General features: G+C 43.1%; 1 protein-coding gene across 8 annotated transcripts in view; it reads left to right on the forward strand.

The window, feature by feature from the left end:
* SYNE3 (spectrin repeat containing nuclear envelope family member 3) overlaps positions 1-21,264 on the forward strand; it is a 71,870-nt gene that overhangs the window by 23,494 nt on the left and 27,112 nt on the right. For 5 of the 8 annotated variants that reach the window (XM_074542412.1, XM_026791132.2, XM_026791134.2 and 2 more), the window contains 6 exons: positions 9,532-9,689; positions 12,625-12,797; positions 13,216-13,525; positions 18,382-18,543; positions 19,261-19,605; positions 20,771-20,907. In XM_074542412.1, coding sequence (XP_074398513.1) covers positions 9,546-9,689; positions 12,625-12,797; positions 13,216-13,525; positions 18,382-18,543; positions 19,261-19,605; positions 20,771-20,907 — 1,271 coding nt within the window. In that variant the 5' untranslated portion in view covers positions 9,532-9,545. The other 3 variants (XM_074542411.1, XM_074542408.1, XM_005483191.4) reach the window with 3 other exon arrangements.

Consider the following 21,264-nt stretch of genomic DNA (forward strand, 5'->3'; position numbering starts at 1 on the left):
ATTTCTGAAAGGCAGTTGCTGTGAATGACAGGAGTGAGGAGCAGCAGCAATGGCTTTGCTTGTGAGGGGCAGTAGCAATGGCTTTACTCGTGAGGAGCAGCAGCAGCAGCAATGGCTTTACTCGTGAGGAGCAGCAGAAGCAATGGCTTTACTCCTGAGGAGCAGCAGAAGCAATGGCTTTGCTCGTAAGGGGCAGCAGCAGCAATGGCTTTGCTCGTGAGGAGCAGCAGCAGCATTGGCTTTGCTCGTGAGGAGCAGCAGCAGCAATGGCTTTGCTCGTGAGGGGCAGCAGCAGCAATGGCTTTACTCGTGAGCAGTAGCAGCAGCATTGGCTTTACTCCTGAGGAGCAGTAGCAGCAATGGCTTTGCTCGTGAGGGGCAGCAGCATTGGCTTTACTCGTGCTGCTCAGCGCTGTCAGTGTCTGCGATCGCAGCTTTAACTCTCCGGTTCCCCTGGCTGGGGGCCGGCTGCCGACAAACGCGGCTCACTGCTGGCTCCTGCTGCCGGCTCACTCTGCCTGAGGGTTGATGAATCTCAGCAGGAGGAGGTTCAGACCCCTCTGGGTTTACAGACCCCAGGGTTTCAGTCCCGATCAGCCATAAAGGATTGTTAACACGGCGTTCTCCTCCCCGCCGCCACTCCCGGCCGGCTGCAGGCCCAGTGAGGCCGAGCCCAGATGTGGCCACAGCGCCTGGGCAGCTCCCACTGTGGGAGGGGGACAGAGACAGGAAACTGCAACTCTTCAGGCAAAAATGAGTCACGAGAACACAGCCTGTTTAATTCAATTCCAAAAATGTTCTCAACCACTCACAATTAATTCATAACCAACGTTTTGCAGTGGTCTACTTTGTTTCTGGGATGAGGTTGCTGACAGTTCCAATAGTGTGTTTTGTTTGGGACACAGGCAGGCCTTGTTTGCCTGTGGGTTTCTCTGAACACAAACCAGTGCTGTTTTGCAATATAAAGCCTGATATTATCAGATTAATGCAAATAGTACTTTTAATTATGTACAGAGTGCTGACTGTTTAGGTATGGCTATTTACTGTTTCGGTATAGCGTCCTGTATGTTGTTGACAGCATTGCAAGTGTTCATCTCTTTCAGGGGTGATTTTTCTCCTTCTTTATATAAATGGATCTTTCTGTTCCATGCAAATTAAAATCTGCTAATTTTTCCTTAACCATATGCTTTGATCCCAAGAAAATAGCTCTTAATCAACAGCTTTAGTATCTAAAATTAGTATTGTCCTACTTGCTAATTTTTTTCCAACTCCATAAGTCTCACTTTCGCTGTATAAATCATTAGCATAACTGAACTGATAATGTTTTGAAAGATATAGCTGAGAAATCTTGTTTTAGAGAGTTAGTCCTTCAGCTGTTCTAAATGGGACAAAAGACCAGTGCCCTTAGAGCATTCTTGCAAAATACTTGCAAGTTTCTAAGAAATATTTCCGGTATATACTTGACTCTAAAGATTTATGAGTTTAAAAGCCCTGTGCTTATTGCTCCAAGTTACACACTCAGAGGTGGAATAGTCAAATGATAGTCAAAAAATATTTTAGCACTGATCTTGTAAGGGGAAAAAATTGCATGTTTAAACCCCCTCCAGATCCAGATGTGGAAACAGTGGTGAGGAATAGGAAAGAATACAGACTTGCAGACAGATTGACATCCTGTAGCCCTGAGCATTCATATTACAACTGTGGGCCACTTCAGAACAGAGAATTCCTGAAGAAGGTGAATTATCCCACCTCTGGTATGGCTCCTTGCCTGGAAGTGCCCCCTCTCTTGCATGACTGGCTATGGAATCGCAGGGCTCCTACCCAGGCTGTCCCACCACAGCCTGTGGGTCAGGGCAGTGAATCCTCTTTCCTGGTGGGACATCCAGCCCATGCTGAGGCCACATGCTCCAGCTGGGCTTAAGAGTCTCTTCCTGAGTATCTCTGCTTCCAGGGTGGAGGGCATAGGGGGTAGAAGCACTGCAGTTTGCACAGAGCAGTGGCAATGCAGCTGAAGTCTGTGACAGCCCTTTCTTCCCTCCATCACTCCATGTCCCTGAGTACATACTGATACCTTCTTTCATTGCCAAACCCCTTCTGTCTTGTCCTCTGTAATCTCTTTGGGACAGAGGTATTATCCTTTTAATTGTAGGGCACTTCTGCTCAGCCAGGGTGCTGTGACAGCTCACCGGTCCTATGTGGCCTAACACTCTGGAGTCCTGATTGTGGCACTGGCCCTTGGGAGCTGCCATGTGACAAACTGCACTCAAACAGGGAGAGCTGTTCCCAGCCAGCCAGGGAAGATGGGCAATTTCTCATTGGGGTTCTGATGCCAAACCAAAGCTAAGCAGCACAGCTGGAGTATGAAGGATTGCCAGGAAGAGTTACTTGGGAATAGTCTGCAGAGCAAAACTAATTTGCAAAGTATATTTGGCCAATAGGGATAACCACGCCTCTGAGAAAATGGGGTTGTCTGTACACAATAATATGATCAGCAAAAGAGGAATGATTTATCGTTCCTGAATTGTTCCCTGATCTCTGGCAAGGAGCAGATACCACAAGGGTTTATTATCAGTATATCAGTGCTGTGACTGGCGCCCAGTACTGAGGGATCATGCAGTTCTCTGGAGGACAAGTGGGAGATAATTGAATACATAAATTCTAGTCTCCAGAGACTGTGAAACTAATGCTGTTGGCTTGCAGGGCTTTTTTGTCAGCTGACTGATGGTAAAACTTAGGGAGCTGACAAAAGTTGAAACCAAATCTACTCAAGAACTTGTCCCCAGCTGCTCAAGATGCAGATTGCTGGTAAACCCACAGATATCTCTTGGGTAATCTTCCCATCAGATTCCCTGGACCTGAAGAACCTTTCCTGAAGTTGTAGAGCAGAGGTGTTAAACCTGTGATTTCCCAGACTAAAGTGTCTGTGAATCGTAACTAGGAAAATGAAGGCTCTTGTCATTAAGTTTAAAGTCACTAAAAAGATATCTGCTTCTCAGCAGACACTTGAAGTGGTACAGATTAGAAGAAGCCAAAAATCACCCTCTGCAGCATTGATTAACAGAATCTTCGACTTTGTTCTTGTCCTTTCAAGTATTTCCTTATTGCTCAGAGGCAAGAAACAAAGTGTCTTTGAACCCAAGTTGTTATCTGTAAAAGGGATAGGATAGTCTTACTTTCCAAGAGGGCTGACTGAATAAATGTTCTAAAGACTGTTTATACCTCAATAATGTGGGCATAGAAAAGCAGAATCTAAACCAGACAGCTATCTAATGCAGATACTCTGTCTCCTTGATGGTAAAAAAAGGTTGTAGACCAGAACTAAACCCTGCATGTTACTTATCTAATGGAATCATCGCAGACCAACCTGTCTCCTAGAGTGATCTGGAAATGCAGAAGTTTGTGTGTGGAGTGTATGGAAATGGGGACAGACTTGTAATTAAGAGTCCTCACTGTTTTTACTTCCAAATGACTTGAAGACTGAAATAAAAAATAAAAATGCTGTGATCAGATCTATTGATTATCATTCCCTAGAAGGGAAGATGGCCCCAGGACTCAATTCTGTCTTACTTGTGTGCTATGATTCTATTCAAGTATAAAACTATTTTTAAATTTCAGTCCCCTTTTTTTAAGGAAATGGCTTTTTAGACATGGGAATTACATTTTCCCCCCAGCAATCTTAGGAAGCAAAAAGATATCCCACTTGGACTGGCTCTCACCAAAGTCTGAAATCAGTTTTTAAACAAATGGCTGGAAAAAATCAGGCATTTTTTTGAGAGTTAGCCTGCACAGAACATGTCTCTGCTTTTCAGTTTTTGGTAACAAAGAGAATATTGTCAGGTGTGACCGTGTCGGGGCAGAATGCCTTGCAGTAGCCATAGGTGTCCTGGGGATTGTATTGTGAGGGAGAGAAAGAGGCTGTGATATGGATGGTGCTGTATGTGCTCAGAGTGATGCATTCCTTGGGTGAAGGGGATGCTTGTAATGAGGATATGGATGTGTTTATTCCAAAAGCCCCTATTCACAATCTAGCTCCTTAATTAGGACAAGCAATTGCTGACTGTCATAAGCATTCACTGTCAGCAACACAGGAGAGGGCTGTGTTGGAAGATGGCCAAAGTGATGGGATTATGTTTTGAGCCTCTCAAAGATTATGCTGGAAATAACTACATCTTTTATTTGAAACCTTGAGAGCTTCTGTACCTACTTGGGCAGGTTAGCTGGGCTCTGCATGAGTGCAGCTGCTGTCCTGGAGGCTTTCAGAAGGCTGGTAAGGCTGGCTGCATTCAAAATTCACAGTAGCTCCTCCTGGAGTAGACCAAGGATATTCAGCTTTGGAAAGGCCAAGGTCAGTGCTCTGTGGTCTGTGCCAGCTCCTGACCTCTGCTCCAGTCTGAAGCAGACAGAGCTCCCAGCTCTGTGCCTCCTCAGAGCTCCCTTTACAGTGTCTAGGGAAGCTGAAAAGTTACTAAATTATCCCAGATACAATTCCCAGAACCAAAATTGCTTCCACACTCATACATTTGTCTAAAATTTGATACAGTTCAGTGGGCTTTTTTAAATCTTTTTTTTTTTCCACATTCAATCCCAGAACCAAATGAAAAGGGTTATGAAAAGTTTGAAGTATTTCAATAATTGGAAAATAGTCTCCCTAATGGTGAGTGGTTTGAATTTTCCTGGAGCATTTTTGTACTTTTATTTTTGTAAGAACTGGGTTCTGGAAACCAGTCAAGTAGTACATGCATATAAGAATCCAAGATATATTGAAACAATTTTAAAGCCTGTGTTCTATAAATGTAGGGCTTAAAAGAATGTGTAAAATGGGAGTGGTTGTAAGAAATGTTTTAAGAGATTTAAATTTAAAAAAAAACACCAAAAAACAGAACCCCCAGTATGACTGGCAGAGAAAAAATAGTACATTAAGAAACATTGCAAAATAATAGGACAATCCTAAGAAAAAGACACTACACTTGCAAAATAACTTTGAAAGCTCTCAGTAGTGTATTACAAATATTAAATAAGTCTTGCCATGTCCCAGAAGAGTTATCAGATGCACTAGCATGCCTCTTGCAGTGGCTGTACTTAAGGGAGAACTGCTCAGAGAAATTGCCCAGTGAGTGCCACATGGGTTACATGAAGGGTGACCTCTGCCTGTGTCTGTGTCTGGGTCTGCAGTGGAAACCCAGAGATGTCCCTGGCTCCCAGAGCTATGATGCAGGGCAGTCAGCTACTTCATTTCTCTGCTCCTTCATCAAGATGGTTCCAGGACCACAGCTGAAATAAAGCTGCCTCTGCATCTCTTCAGCCCAGCCCAGCACTATTGGAGCAGATTTTAAAAGCAAAACCCAGCTTGCTGTTGCTTGGATCTCATTAATTCATGCTGTGGTGTTCAGCCTGTGGGCAACCTGGGGGTACAGTGTGTGTGCCCCCCAGCATCCTTCCAGCTGCCCCTTCCTTCTCCAGGATTTGGGGAGAGGTGATGGGAGTACTCTGACTTCCCTCCTTGCTAAAAGGTTTTGTGCTTGGGTGAGAGAGGGGAGAGGAGTGATGCTGACTTGAGACAAGGGTGGGCTGTGTCAGGTGTTCACCTTTCCCTCCTCCAAAGGTGCAGCTGTCCTGTGCAAGTAACTGAGCCTCAGACAAAGCAGAGCAAGCCCTGGGTGTGCTGTGGGTGTGCAGTGGGTCTGGCAGAGCTGGGCAAAGGCTGAGCCATGGTCCCTTTGTGGCACTGAAATGTGTGTGTGCCTACCCAGACACTGCCATGTTCTGGGGGTCACAGGGATGATTCAGGGAAAGCAGGAAGAGTACTTTTGTGGGAGAAGTTCAACTACAGTTTTCTGCAGGTAACCTGTCTTACATTTTCCTATTGCTAAAAACAGGAAAGTGTGCTTTTTGTAACCTGTGGATATACTGTAGAAGCTGTCCTGGGTCAGTTCTGTTTCACACCCTGAAATATGCTTCTTCATTACCTCTGCCAAGAAACTGTTCCTGCATCTGGACAAATAAACTTTGGTTTTGCTCAGCATCTCATTATCTATGCCAGAATTTCTTACACACTGTTATTGCCCTCATTTAGTAACATGTATAGAGATGCCAAGTGATTTCTGCAGTGTGAATGTGCTTTCCCCAGTATGAATTAATACACTGATTCAAGTGGCATTAAATGGAAGGAGGTTTTGAACAGCTGGATGCGTTTGAAAATAACTGTGAGAAAAACAATTTTGTACAAATTGCTCAGAAGATCTCGCTGGTGATTAAGGGAAGACTTTCCATGGCACAGTGGAAAGTTCCAGAGGCTGAGCCTGGGACAGGGGCTGTACAGGTACCACTCTACAGGTGTCCCAAATGGGCTGCTGCTGTTACAGGTTGGTGTGTGAATGGTGGCCTTGCCCAGCTCCACAGCTTAGCTCTGTTCCAGGAGCCACTATGTCTCCTTTGTCCTTTTTGTGCTGATCAGGGTCCAGAAGTATTGCTCAATCTCTTAGTTCCAATGATGCAAGAGAAATGGGGTGAATGCTCTTGAATGCTTAACTTTTATCCACTAATCATTAGTCCCAGCTTTAGAAGAATTTGCAAAGGAGTTACAGATCTTGCCATATCTCAAAAAGACAGCAGTTGTTCTTCCTCCCAAGCAGAGAGTAAGTCAGAAATCATACTTTTACCTTGCAGGTATAAACCATGCTGTTAGTGCTTGGGAAGGGTTCCAGAGCAAAAGTCAGGCACTGTAGCTGATTGCTTCAGCCAGCATCTGGCTGCCCTGCACAGAGGGAGGACAGGAGGTCTCAAAGGCACCCCAAACCCATGTCAGATATTGCAGATTGTAACCACTATGAAATCCATCTGGGCATTGAGTCCATGCTAAAATTAATAATCTTTTTGGTACTAGTTACAGGAATTGCTTGGTCAAAATCAGTCAATGACATTTTATTGCCTGTAGTTGGAGTAGCAAAGTGTTTCTCTTCCTTTGCAAGCTGGTGCTCTTAATATTGAAATAACTTTTTTTGTGGTTTCCTGTGTTGACTGCTTACGTGGATTGACTGTGTGTGGGTTGGGGGAGGCTGTGTTACTGTGAGGTTTTGACAGAAATTCCTTGTGCTCAGAGAGCAGCAGCATGAGGGCAGAGTGTGAGTGGGGTTTTCTTCCTGTTGGATGACAGCAGGTTTTCCACTGCTTCTTAACCATGTTAGATTGCCCTCAACTTTTTGTAAAAAATAGGACTAGGATAACATTATGTTCTGTATTGGCTACTCCATGACTGGAGTACTGAAGCCAGTTTTAAATATGATATGGAAGTTGCCAGGAATAGAAACCTCTCCTAGGAAATGACTGCCACTTCTTGTCAGGGTCTATCCAGCAAAGGCCCTGTGAGTTTTTGTTTCACAATAGCATAATTTGGAACTACCACAGCTCATACTTGAGCATTCAGAAACTGTTTGCCTAGAAATGTATGTATGTAAGTAACTAGGGGAGTTTTAGGAGACAGTCCCTCTACAACTGCCAGATATAGTGAGAAATGTCAATGTGAAAATGAGTTGGTTTTTCAGCTGCAATGAGATATGTGCTCCTTTCCAAGAACTGAATTATTGTAGTTCAGAAATGTCAGTTTTGAACTACTCATAGTTGGAGAAGGACACAGATATCTAACAATCCACTGAAAATAACATTGCTCCATTAGCTGGCTTCCTCTTTAGCACTGTTGTGATGTAAGTCAATGATTTTAGCTTTAATTATATATCCTGTCATGTTTTTATATTGGAGAGAGGCAGTAGCTGTCCATGCCACACCACCCTCACTAAATCCAGTACATCCTGTTTTATTTTTAAAAACTTTTCAAGGTGAGGTCACTCTTTCTAAAGCTACTCTCAGGTTCTGAGAGCTACAGCCTTAGATGCTGACCTGTCTGACAGGTCTCACTTAGGGAGGAATTCCATCTTTCATGAAAATGCAACTCTACTGACCTGCACAGGAGCTCTGACCCCATCCTCTGCTCCAGCTGTCCCCATGAGTGGTGCAGTAGCTGCTCTGCAATTCTTCTGTTCTGTTCTGGGACCTGTTGAGTAGAAAGCCTGCTGAGAGCCAGGAAGCAACAGTTCAGACTGTTGTGAATGCTGACATTTTGTTTTCTCTGGTCCAGTGTGGAAGAAAACTGACTGGGAACTGCAGGGAAGGACCTCCGATATTGCATGAATCCTTTTACCTTGTGGAGAGGAACATTGGCAGGCTGGTGGGGAGCTTTCTGCTTGTGAGCAGGTGATGGCTCTCTCTTGTAAAGACTGAGCTGCTGAGAGCTGTGGTGGTTGCAAAGCACCATTGGCCCAGCTTCACCAGGAGCCATGCTCTGCCTCTCACACTGAGCACTTCTTCCACATGAATTGTTTCATGGAAGCTGAGGGGCTCTGTGGAACTGAATTCTGCACAAAAAACTTGGGTTCAGTAATTAAGTCTCAGACTTTGTCCTGAAAAAATCTTTCAGTGATAAATAACAAAGAGGAAGATTATTTTATTTTCCACAAAATACTGGCTGCTTGGCTGGCAGTATTGTAGGATGTGATCCAAACCCATTGAATGGCAGTGGCTCTTATTCTGTTCACTTCAGTGGAGCTGACCTACAGGGTGCTCTGTTATGGCTCATCCTTATTAGTGAAGTTTAGTCCAGCAGTCCTAGGGGTGAGCTTAGGATGGCTCTGCTCTATTGTACAGGCACAAAGGAGCTGTCTGGGCAGTGGAGAGCTTGTGCTCTGAACAGAGACATCAACAGAGCATCCAAGCATCACACATTTCTGCTGATTGGGAATGGGCAACAGGAGAGAGGGAGAGCAAAATGAAAAGCTTGGAGCCTGGTATGGAGTAAAAGAGATGGCAAAAGAGGACGTCCACCAGGGCTGATAATCCCCTGTGAAGGCATGTTTGTGGTTTGTCTTGGATGTTGCTGGCCAGTTCCCATTGCCTGCGTATCCCAGACTCACTGCATGTGCATTCAGGTAAGCCTGAATGGTCTCAGCACAAGAAGTTAACTGAGAGTCTAAGCATCTGATCCTGTTCTCAGCAGCTTTACACCTCTACAACAGCAGTTTATACACCTCTAAGTTAAGCATGTGCCAAAGTACTTCATTACTGTGGTGTCAGGTGCTCAGTGCATGAGCCTGGAAGGGCATTGGGGGAGTTTTACACTGACATGGCTCTGGAAGGAAAAATAAGGTGTTTGTGTTTGGTGCAGCTAATCTGGAATACACACAAACACCAAATTAATCTCATTTAAAAGCTTTGAATTAAGTCTGTTTACTGTAAAGGATCCTCCCACAGTTCTCCACCTTCTTTTTGTTTCCTGGTGTATTTTCATTTGGGAAAGCAGCAGTGTGGATATGTTCTCTGTGCTCAACTGAACAGCGATCCTGCTGCAGCTTTTGGTATTGCTGTTCAAAAAGGAAAGCCACAACATCGTTAGCTTTTCTCCCTTTTTCCTTTGGATTACCTTTCATTCCTGCTCAGGTCTTACCCAAAACCTGCTTATCTCCCTGTTTCCTGTCCTTTCAGCTTCCTCAAATGCGATGACTCAGCAGCTCCAGGATGAATTTGACAGCAGTGTGGAGAATGCAGAAGCTTGGATGAAGGCCATCCAAGAGAGACTGAGGATCAATGACAACACCAAAGGACCTCGATCTGCCCTGGAAGCCAGACTGAGAGAGACTGAGGTAAGGGGAGGCAATGGGATTCAGAGGTGGCTCTCACTCAGGAGTTTTCCATCAGGATATTGTCACTGCCCCTGCTTGTTGGAGCATTGGGCCTGTGTGGATGGGTTCACATCAGTATTCTTTTAAATTTTCTATTTGCAAATTGTTTACAGATGTAGAAAAAGAGGATGGCAATTTTCTATCACTGGCTTCCAAGCTTTTCAGATTGATTTGGAACACTAGCAGCAGGTTTGGCAGGTTCAAATGTTTACACTCTCCTCAAGCCTGGAACAATTTGGTTGCTGCTTGCAATTACCATAGTAATTTGCAGACAACCAGCATATAGTATAAAAGAATCAGATCATGTTAGTGTTCCACCCCCTCCAGGACTCTGGCACTGATAGAAAAAGATTGCAGTATCCTGGTAAAGGGCTGTTTTAGAGTAATTCCTTTGTCCTTTTCCATAACCCTGATGATAACAGGGTTTACAGATCCCCTTTATGATCTGTTCAATGAAAAGGTAAAAGTTCTCTTTTTTTTTCTTTCCTGGTTTTACTTAATCTGTTTTATAACTCTTCTCAGTGAGATCCTGTTGCAGATTGTGCCTGCTCTCTTACAATGATTTCACATTCATTAACTTTAGTTTCATTAGATGTTATCTAGGTCTTGTAATCTCAGAGAAGGAAACACTCCTGTTTGTCCCATTTGTACCATTGGAGGGAGTGATGATCTTTCTATGACTAACATTTAAACTATTTTTATACTTTTATTACCTGTAATTCCAAGTAATCTGTTCTTTAATTTAGATGGCAAGATATTTCCCATTGTTACTTACCCCAAAGTCTCTCCTTTTGTGTGTCTACTTATATTTGGTCTGCCTCTTCTGAAGTTTGACAAAAAATGTTGCAGGCTTACATGAGGGTAGGATGATGAGGTAGTTTAGAGTGATGTCTTCAGCCTTTTTCTTAACTGTGGTTTATTGGAGGCTGGATCTTGCCTGTGGCATAATACAGAGACTGTTCATGGAGTGATGGATGGTGGCTAGACTTGCATGTCAGTCATAAAAATCTGAAGCATTTTATCTTGGTCTATAGTTTTATTTTTCTGACCTTAAATTATTTTCACCCTTTTCTTTTGTCTGGAAAGCTATAATGTGTACAGTCTCAAGAAACACACAAGAGACACAGGAACTCGAGTAGAAGAGTGGTAGATTGGCAAAGAGGGGACATTCATGGCAGAGATAACAAGTAATAGGGTCTAGAGATTTGTAGTAATGTGATATGGCCTGAACTGTTGAAGGCTGTTTACTTCTGTGGGCTTTACAGGAGGTCTGTAACATGCAAAAAGTCATATTAAGAAATTCTTTCAACTCACACTTTGGAGGTTCATCATTCTAAAGATTGACAAGTTCTTTCTTCCTGTGTGTACCTTAACCCTGTCCTGCTCCTTCATCCTGCCTCCTTTCTGGGCCTGGCTTCTGTCTCCTGCTCAGATGTCCTCATGATGTGCTCACTGCTTCACCTATTGGCTGTGTTCAAATCCACTGTTTGGTTTTCAGTTCTTTTTTTGCACCTGGCTTGCCAGGTTTTTTTCATGCTTCCTTCCTGCGGTTTATTTTCTTTTAATTTGTTAATGAAAATGTCAGCCAATGAGAGAAGTCATGTAAAAAACAGATTTGAAAAAGAAAAATGACTGTACAGCCGCTGCTTTCTCTCCAGCTGTTGTTTGCTTCTAATTGCTGGAAGAATACAGGCTTAGAATACAGCTTTACTCTTACACTTCACCTGTTGAATGATAGCTGTGGCTTGTATTTTCTTGCTTTTCTCTGCCCTGTGTCCTGCTTCCCTGGATTCTATTAATCACACCTTTCTTAGTAAATAATTTCTGCAAACAACTGTTGATACATCACAGGCAGGTGTGCTGCCTACATGTCAAAAGAACAGGCTTTGCTTTTCCAGAATGTGGGACTGGAGATCCAAAGCCCTTCTACTTGTCTCACCTTTGCAATAACTGACATGATCGAATCCCAAAGGCCTATTTTTACCAAAAGTAATGGCTGATTTTGGGAATCTTGGTGTTTTCATTGTAAAAGCCTTTTTCTTCAAACTGGAAAGTCTGAAGTTTGCCAGGAGTTTATGGAAGAGCAGCAAGAAAAGCTATTTTGATAGTATCAGAAGTTTGGATAAAGTAATGTTGAAAGCTGACATCTGAATTGGGGGATAATTAATCTGTTAAATTGTACAGAACTTGTGCTGATTTTTCCATCTCTGGATACTTAAAATTCGATGACTCCACTTTCAGTTCCTGGCATTCCTATTTGTGTAAGATACACATTTTCACCAATTCATAAATTAGCATTTTAGGGTTGAAGCAAAGTTTGGTAGCAGGCAGAAAATTCCACTGGTTAATTTCTCTTGGCTGCTTTTTTAGCCAACTTTTATTTGCACGAGGAAGCCTTTTTAATATGCTTGATGATTTCTTATAGCATGGCTTAAGATGGAGAGGTTGCAGTGTAGCCTGTGGAGGTTGCCTCTTTGTGCTTTGGCAGGTGGGGAAGAGCAGCTGGCCTGTGCTGTAACCTTATAACAGCAATGGAAACAGCCACAGGCATTTCATAGAGGATGGTCTGGTTTTGTAGCTAACTTAAAAGGTTTTCAACTGCTGTGTGGTATTCAATAAATTTAGTCCTTTAGGATGTTTAAGAATAAACATTATTTTCCTTTCAGGAGAAACTGCAGCAGGGAGTTAGGTGGGAAGGGTTAATTGTCTGTGCTGTAGAGAAACGTTTCCATCCCATGGTAGTGTGGTGTTAACAACTGGACTTGGTGATTGTGAGGGTCTTTTCCAACCTAAATGATTCTATGAGTTCATGATTCCTGGGAAAAACAAAGTTAACATTTCATTAATTATCCTTGTTTTCTTTCCATGCTTTCAGTATCATTTGTTTTTCTCACAGAAAATACGTGCCCTGGAACCAGAAGGCAGCTTGAAAATGGACTTGATTCTTGTGAAGGCGGATGCTGCTCTTCGCAGCATCAGTGAGGAGAAGAAGCGTGAGGTGCTCTCTAAACTGAAAGACATTAAAGCCCTGTGGGAAGAGACAGCCATATACATCACTCATTGTCACAGGTAAGGCAAACACGTCTTGGCTGTGTTGAGGCAGCTGTTTCCTCCAGCGCTTTCATAAAGTGCTTCCTGCCTCTCTCTGCTCCCTGGATTGTAGATAGCAATTCTCTGCTAATTCCAGTCCCATAAGCATTTTGGTGACTGTGTGCAGAGAAAGGATCAGTGAGACCTCAGTGCTCTGCCTTCACAACCTGGCTCACCCACCCCATGGTCTGCAATGATGACTTTGGACAGGACCTTGTACAGAATATTTCCTCCCCAAAGCAGAGAGGACTTGGGAAGTGAATCTAAACCCTGAGAAGTCAGAGCAAGTTAAAACTGCTGAGAACCTTGTACACTGCTTTGAAGGCCTTTTGGAATTGTTGGTCTCCACTCTCCCATCATCATTTCATCTAACTCTTCTCTCTTCCCTCCCCAACAGCCGCATTGAGTGGGTCTGGCTGCACTGGAGTGAGTACCTGAAAGCCCAGAATGAGTTTTACACATGGATTCACAACATGAGGGTCACCTTGGAGCCTGACATTGAGTTGCAGCTTGGCTTAAAGGAGAAGCAGTGGCAGCTGAGCCACGCTCAGGTTTTGCAGAATGATGTCCTAAATCAGTCAGTCCTGCTGGAAAGGCTGCTGGAGGAAGCTGCTTCGTTGTTCAGCAGGATAGGTGACCCCAGCGTGGATGAGGATGCTCAGAAGAAAATGAGAGTGGAATATGAAGGAATCAGGCAAGAAGCTCAGGTACACTTATAGAGAGTGGGAGGGGTTCAAATTCCTCCCATCTATGGTGTTGTTTGCTACTTGCTCCTTGAGTGATGAGGCTTACCTGGTAGGGCTGCAAAAGGAAGCAGAGCTGAGGACCCCTGTGCTTTCAGTCAATGGACTGTTTGAAACAATTGTCCAGTCCCAAGATGAGCTGTTGTCCTGGGGTGATGTTAATTGGGATGCTCTTACATGGTGCTTTATAGTGTGTTGCTGCAGGCTGCTTGCTGTGACCTAGTGAATATTGCTTTAGGTCATCTCTGTATAAAGTTTGAATTGTTCCTCATCTTTCAGCACATTAGTGGTTCATGTATAACCAGATGCAGAGCACCCATGCCAGGAGCCAGGGAATATTACATGGACACAGCCTTGCTGGAGGAAGTAGGGGTAGTTGAGACCCAGAGCTGCCCTCCTGCCTGCAGAACTGGGAAACACAGAGGTGGGAGTCAGCTCTGGCCTAACACTTTGCTCAGTGGCCACTATCTGAAAGATTTTCATGCACACAGATACTAATTCTTGTCCAATACTGATCTTCCAGCTTGAATAGTTGTTGGATAGGCTGGTGTAAGGCATTCTGCTTCATCTTTTAATACCAGGGATTTCCTTTCACCCTGTTTTTGCGTAGAGATTTCAGAAAATGCTTGTACTTTTCACTTCTGAAATTCAAATAAAGACAGGATTGGACCATGTGGTATGGCTAAGGGGCAGACATCTGTGAATAGGCAGAAGAATTCAATTTCTTACAATCAAATAAATTTTGATTGTAAGAAATACTTAAAGGGATATTTTATAAATATATATATATATATAGATACATCTATAGCAAACATAGAAATTAAAACCTAGTTTTTACTCATAGTGACTACCAGAATTTCATAGGCTGGAATTACCTGGTGCAAATAGTTTTCATCACACTGGTTCTGCTGTCTGCCTCTGTTATAATGCTGCCTTCTATTAATTCCCACACCTACACACCAATCCAGAACTGGAGCCTGACAGTGATGGATGCTTTCCCTCCCTGAATGCCTTTGTACAAAGTTAACTTCGGATCACACTGGAGGAACAACAACATTCCATTTCACTGCTTGCCCCACAGATACATTTTCTCTTTTGAAGTAAAATCCCTCTAAAGTGACCAAAAAAACCGCTTAGTTGGCATCTTTTGTGAGCATGTAGTACAGGTACTTTTCTAGCCATGTATATACAACTACTGCTAATGTCCCTCCAAAATGTAGAGCATGTTTGGAAATTCTGTAGCTGCAGCTGCCACAGAGAAGCCACCAGCAGACTTGGGCCTCAACATTGTTATTTATTCTTAAAGGTAGATCCCTTGATTACAAGGCATCTGGATATACATCCAAGAAGGTTCCTGGAAATTCAGGTGTTGTCTGTCTAGATTGCCATTTAAAATTATCATTCACTCCCTCTTCACCAAAATTCTCTTTGGTTTTGAAGCCGGAGACAGTCATTAGTTATTTTAATAAAGCTGTTCTTTTAGACAAGTAATTTGAATACTCAAAGCCAGGATGTGACCTCTGTGAGACTGATTTTACATGGTGTGATTTCTCTAACTGACTTGGATATGTGCTGGTGTAAATGAGATCAGGAAGTGGCTCATACTAGTTGGACAAAATATGTCTTTATGTTTCCAGCCAACTGAGACATTAGAAAAAGCTTTTCTTTGGCATTGGTTATAAATACCACATTTCATAGAAGGATGGAGTGAGAGAATCCAGCTAAGAAATCCCTTTTTCAGGAGGTATGGAACAAAGAAGGGAGTTGGAAAGCCTTGGATTTCACAACTGTAGTAAATGAGGAGTTTATTATCTAATGCCAAGGTGACAGGCACCTTGGGAATTGTGTTGGAAAGTTTAACACTTGTTAGGGAATCCTGCCACCTCTTCCAGTGGGCAGGAGGCATGAATGAATGGAAGAGACACAGGAGTTGTAAGGGGATTGCTCTGGCCCCTCACATGATGAGAGCCAGACTAAAAGTGACTTGCAGATGCCAGCTGAATGCCTGAGCACAGGAGGCTCGCTGGTGTTTGTAGATTACTCTGGTGCTTGAAGGGCATTTTTAGACCCTGTGCAGTTGTCCAGCTCTATCAGAAGGCAGGCTCTTGGACAGTGTTTCTTAAATGGTTTGCCTGTGATATTGCTTCTTTGGTATGAGCAAATGGTGGGAGGTAATTTTTTTTTCTTAGCGCTAACATGTGTCTTTAACATTCCCAAATTTTAAAAGCATCTCTTTTAATTACATCAATAGGAATATTTTTAGATGTGGCAGCCATTTCCTACGTGCTTTCCCTTGCGCAGTAAATTAAAAATATGCAGAGGTAAATGGTTGTATGTTTCAGCATAAATGATGATTGAAGATGGTAAGAAAAGTTATGATATGTGGGAAGTTGATATTTAGGAAATACATTAAATACTTCTGAGCACACCAGATTAATTTCTGTCCATGTTGTCTCTGTTAGCTGAAACCTAGATACTTACAATAGTTTGCAAAGGTCTTACCCTAAGTGTAAGACCAAAAGCACCAGGAAGGGCTACAGGAGCTTTCTGTACTCTCCTTGAGACACTGCAGAGGGATTTAAAGTAGGAGCTTCCTCTATGTGCTCTAGATTACCTTCCAGAGGAGGCTTATTTGCCTTCCCTGACTGTGAAGGGAGCTTAGGGGAGGGGGCTTCCTAAGCCTCTGCCCACCTTCTTGAGTACCCAGGGCTGGCCATGTCTCCTCACTTCAGCCTAGTCAATGTGGATGTTGAATTTCACATTGTGCTGCTCCCCAAGCTGCTAACCTAACAGGGGCAGGTGATATCTTATTTTTCATCATTGGAAAGTTTTCCTGCTTAACCTCTTGTGAGGGGAGGGTTCAGCCAACTCTTTGTAAGCCTTTTGTCTGACAACTGGCACAGTTTGTCCAGATCTATGGCATCTATTTCTTGACCTCACAGACCAACCCAAACTGCTTATTCCTTTATTTTAGCTGGCCAAGGGTAGGTTGTTTTGACTTCCTTTGAACCCCCTGTATATCAGCCTAAGATTTTTGAGCTTAATTTGTTATTCTGATTTATGCCCTTTGGAGCTTCTGCCAGTAAAATAATCTAATTCCCTGGAGTCACTAAGCTTAGCCTGGACTGGGTCACTTTGATGTGTGGCCCTTTTACACTGCTATAAGGTTGTCTTCTTCAGATCCTTGACTTGAGGTTGAAGCATGAACTGTTTAGCCTCTGCAGATTTGAGAATTGACACATGGGGATTTAGCAAGTAGGGTGTTCTGCTGGACACAGAGGTCTGCAGTCATAATTCTACCCTTTGGTTTCATCCAAACCTGTGTATGGCTGGTGCTACTAAAGGTCATGCTCTAATAAATGGGCAGCATTTCATCCTCCATGGGAAACAAGTGTCCCTTAGCTGTCCCTCTTTTGTCCCACAGCAGGTCAGCTAACTGGAGGGGAGTCACTCAGGATTTGCAAAAGTTAGCAGGGCCTGAAGTGGCAGTGTGAAAAACAGGCTGGGGGTGTTCCACTTGCAGGGTGGTGGCTTTGTAGTGCACCATGGTCATGCCCTGTCCCAAGGGTGAAGGGCAGAGTCCCAGAGGATCTGCCACCCCTGTGCCACCCCCAGCACATGGGGGATCCTGCTGGCCTGGCTGGAGAGCAGGCTGGCAGAATGGACATGGCTCACTGCCACCTCAGGCAGCTGGGCAGGTGTGGAGACCTGTCCAGAGCCTCACAGGGAAAAGGGAAATGCAAAGGGGGTTTTTCAGCTCTACCCACCATTGCAGCTGTCACTCTGCTTGCCCTGGAGGGCAGCTGCTCAGAGGCCAGTGCTGTGTCCTGTATTACACAAAATGGAACTTGGCCTGTTGTCTGTGAGAGCAAAGGGTGCTTTCAAGCTTGCTGCAAGCTCTAAATGGATTGCACAAGGAGGGATTTTTTTTTTTTTTAAATCTAATGTAACCACAGTGTACCTCAGTTGCTCTCCATGCCAACTGGAGAAGGGCAAGAAAAAATCAGTCTGGTTTTGCAGAAGATAATACTTAGGGAAACAACAGAGCAAGTGTTTGTATCAAAATCAAAAAGGCCTGAACTTGGGCTGGCAAACAAGGCCCGTCTGAGCAAATGTGGCTCTGACTTGTGAGGAGTGCCAGACTGGATCAGCTCATGATGTGCAGGCCCCTGTAAATTCAGAGATTGTTAGTTATAGGGTGCACAGGTAGTAACTTGAAAAATGAAGCCTGCTTTCCATTGGCTTGAATTTGCTTCCAGAGTCTGTGATAGCACTACAGAATAGTTTGTGACCTGCCAAGTAAGTACAAAAGTGCCTGGACCACACAATTGAAGGTGATGGTAATTTTCAATGCAGTCTGTTTAAATAATGAAAACTATTTAAAACAATTTTCATGCCTCTACTGCATTCTTTTATTTTCATTTTGAGAGATAAGATGTGCTCATCTTTATTTTTAACCCACAAGAGGAATGTAACTGCTTGTCTCTCAAAGGGAAAACCAGAAACAAACTTCTGTCTCTTTTCTTTTTCTAATGAGAGAATAGGAAGTTTTGGAAAGCCAGAAATTCAGCTGGCAGGGCCTTGCAATTTGTGTTCTTGGAGACTTAGACATTGTGAGCCTGCAGCAAAATCCAGACAGGAGCAAGCCTTTGTGTACTTTTGTGTTCTGTTTCTCGAGGTAAACTTTGAATTCCTGTGGAGGCCAAGTGTTATCAGGGCTGGTGAAAAGGGAGTCTTGTTTATAAATTCTGGGTTACAATGTAAAGGAAAAAGAGCCAGATAAGCACAGTTCTCACCACTTCTGATGTCTCTTGTTACAGAACAGAGTGAAACTGCTTGAAACGATAACCAAGGAACACGAGCAGTACAGCGCCAGTGTCAACCAGTTTCAGTCGTGGCTGAATGGTGTCACAGAGAAATTAAACTGCTGCATTGGAGGAGCAACCAAGACTTCAGCAGAGGACAAGCTAAAGGCACTGAAGGTCCTTGAACAATATAGCTCCAACAAGGAGCTAGTATTGTGTGTTTTTCATGGCCCTATGTGTTGCTCAAACCATACAAGGGTGTTCTTGAGAAAAGAATTACACATACAAAATAGATGGTGATTTTAGCATAGGCTAGGGCAGATGAGTTGTATGAGGTCCTGAAACTGTTTGTATGTATGGTTCTTCCAGTATGAGTCACAAACTGGTCTGGTTTGTTTTTCTTAAAGCCTGAGCTCCAACGGTTATGTGATTGTTTGAGAATCTTGTTTAAATAAAACAGATTTGGTAAACATGATCCAATTAGACCCTGAAGGTTCACAGTTTTTGAGAGTTTAGAGCTGGTGATGAAAATACCAGTTTTGAGAACAATATCCTTTATTTTGGTGCTAATGCTTTTAATGTTTAGCTTAAAATCTCTGAGATCCAACTATTAATATATGTCTAGTGCCTGCAGCTCCTGTTCCTTTTGTCAGGGATCTCAAGTTATAAGCATTAATGAAAACCAATATTTTCAGAAGCAATGACAATTAGTATTACTCAGAAGGCAGTCAGATGACTAACCCTGGCTTCAGGTCACTTGAAAAGAGACATATTTGGAAATAATAAGTGAAAACCAAAATATGTACAACGAGGAGGGGTGTTCTTTTTTCCTACTGATTTCAGCTTTTTTCCCAGCTTCCCATTCCTGCAGATAATCTTTACTTCTTTTTGCAGGAAATTGCCAAAGACATTAGGAGTGGTGGAAAGAAATGGAAGCACCTTGAAAATCAGTGTGCAGAGGTAATTCAGAATACCTCTCCACTTGGATCTGCAAGACTGAAGGATGAACTTGAAGAGCTCAGAAAAGCCTTGGAGAAGTTGAAAGTGCTGAGTAGTGAGGAGGAGGAGAGATTGCTCAAGATCCAACAGTCTGAAAGTGCCTATGAGTCCCAAGCCAGACAATTGGAAGCAGACATCCAGCAGCTGAGGAAAGATCTACAGAGACTAGAAAATGACCTGGACCCTGGGGAAGGGGAAAAGACTGAAGATGAGTTTGTAACTCTGTGGAAAAAATGCAATGTAAGTTGTTATCCTTTGTGTGGAGGATCAAGTGCAACCAGAGACTGAAAATGCATAGTCACATCCAACAGATGCCTGTCCCATTGGTTAGAGATGATAAGGAAGGAGTATGAATGTGTGTGAAACAACTGAGGAAAATGTAACTGCCAACAATGGAATCAACAGCCCCAGCCTTCATCTTACACTGCACAGGAGGAGCAGGCTTGGAGGATGTGCTGCATGCAATTTGTGCCTAGAGTTCAAAGGGATCATATGCAAAATGAGCACAATACAGAGCAAGCAACACAATTTGCTCCACTTAAAAAGAAGCAGGAAATTAATGCCTCACTGAATGTATATATACACACAGACACAAGTGCATTCACAGATACCAGTACACATTTTTGAGATATTTGGTAAGACCATTGCTATGTCATATCCATCACCTCTGTAAGATAAGTACCTCTCTTCCTTTACTAGCAGACACATCATCATTTCTAAGAAGTCCCAAGATTGTAACAATCCAGTATTTACCCCAAAACCAATCTGCTGCAAAAATGAGTGCAAAAAAATCATCACACATTAAGTAGATAAGAATTTTTACTACTCGTTTTCTCTCAAGGGCTGGTTTTGTATTTATTATCTGTTCTCAAAATGCCTTTCACTGCTGTTTGTATGTCTAGAGCTATGCAGGACTAACTGGGAAAAATATATGCAAAAAGGATCAGAAAAATATAGACTGGTTCAATCCAGCTACATTTCCATGGGTTTTAGTTGTTTTTGTTTCCCTGAGTCACCCCAGAATTAACATTCTCTATATGTGAGTCCCTGAGAAAGATGTGTTCAGGCAAACAGATGCTTTTAAGACTGCTCCAGAAATGCAGCTCATGTTATATACTGCAATCAGTGAACTGAAACCAGGCCTGTTTGGGATTCACTCTGTTCAAACAGTGAACCCTGAAGATCAGATGCAGAGGCTGGGCAGTGTGAGGGGAGGAGAGAGATCCTGCTGGAATAAAACTGTTGCTGAGAATGTTTTCTGTCTTAGCAAAGACCATATTTCTTATAACCAGGAAAAAAACACTGGAAGGGGATTTTTGTATACCCTGAGACAGAGCCTTACTTCTTATTTCATATGGCAGATACTACATAAGGTGTGATCTATTCATTATTTTTTATAATTAAGGCAACAAGAGCAGCTCTGGCTGCAGAAGAGTCAAAGATTGAGAGGCTGAAGGCTCAGCTTAAGGAACTGCTACGGTTTTCCCAAGATGTGCAGCCACACGCTGAGAGTGTGGTCTCTGCAATACAGCAGTATCAAAGGTACTGGGAAGTCTGATTGTGGTGGGGGGAATCTTCTCTCAGGGATTGTCAGGGGGCTAAGAAAAAAGTGATATGCCATCCAATTGTAGGTGATGGCTAGAAAAAAAAAAAAGCTTTTGATAATTACATCCGCCTCCGTGTTTCAGTCAAGCTGTAATTTTAGCCATTTGCTGGGAGCTGCAGGCTCCTGGTCATTTTCAAGCAATGCTCTTTCATCATTAATGTTGTGTATGGTTTGAAGAAAATTAGATTGCTGGCAGCTAATTTGATTTAATTAGCATTTTATAGTAATAATTTATGTATTTTGCTTGCCTTTCATGCCAGCAACTAGAAAATCAGGACAGGAGCTGTGGTAGT

The sequence above is a fragment of the Zonotrichia albicollis genome, chromosome 6 (genome assembly GCF_047830755.1).
Source record: "Zonotrichia albicollis isolate bZonAlb1 chromosome 6, bZonAlb1.hap1, whole genome shotgun sequence".
NCBI lineage: Eukaryota > Metazoa > Chordata > Aves > Passeriformes > Passerellidae > Zonotrichia > Zonotrichia albicollis.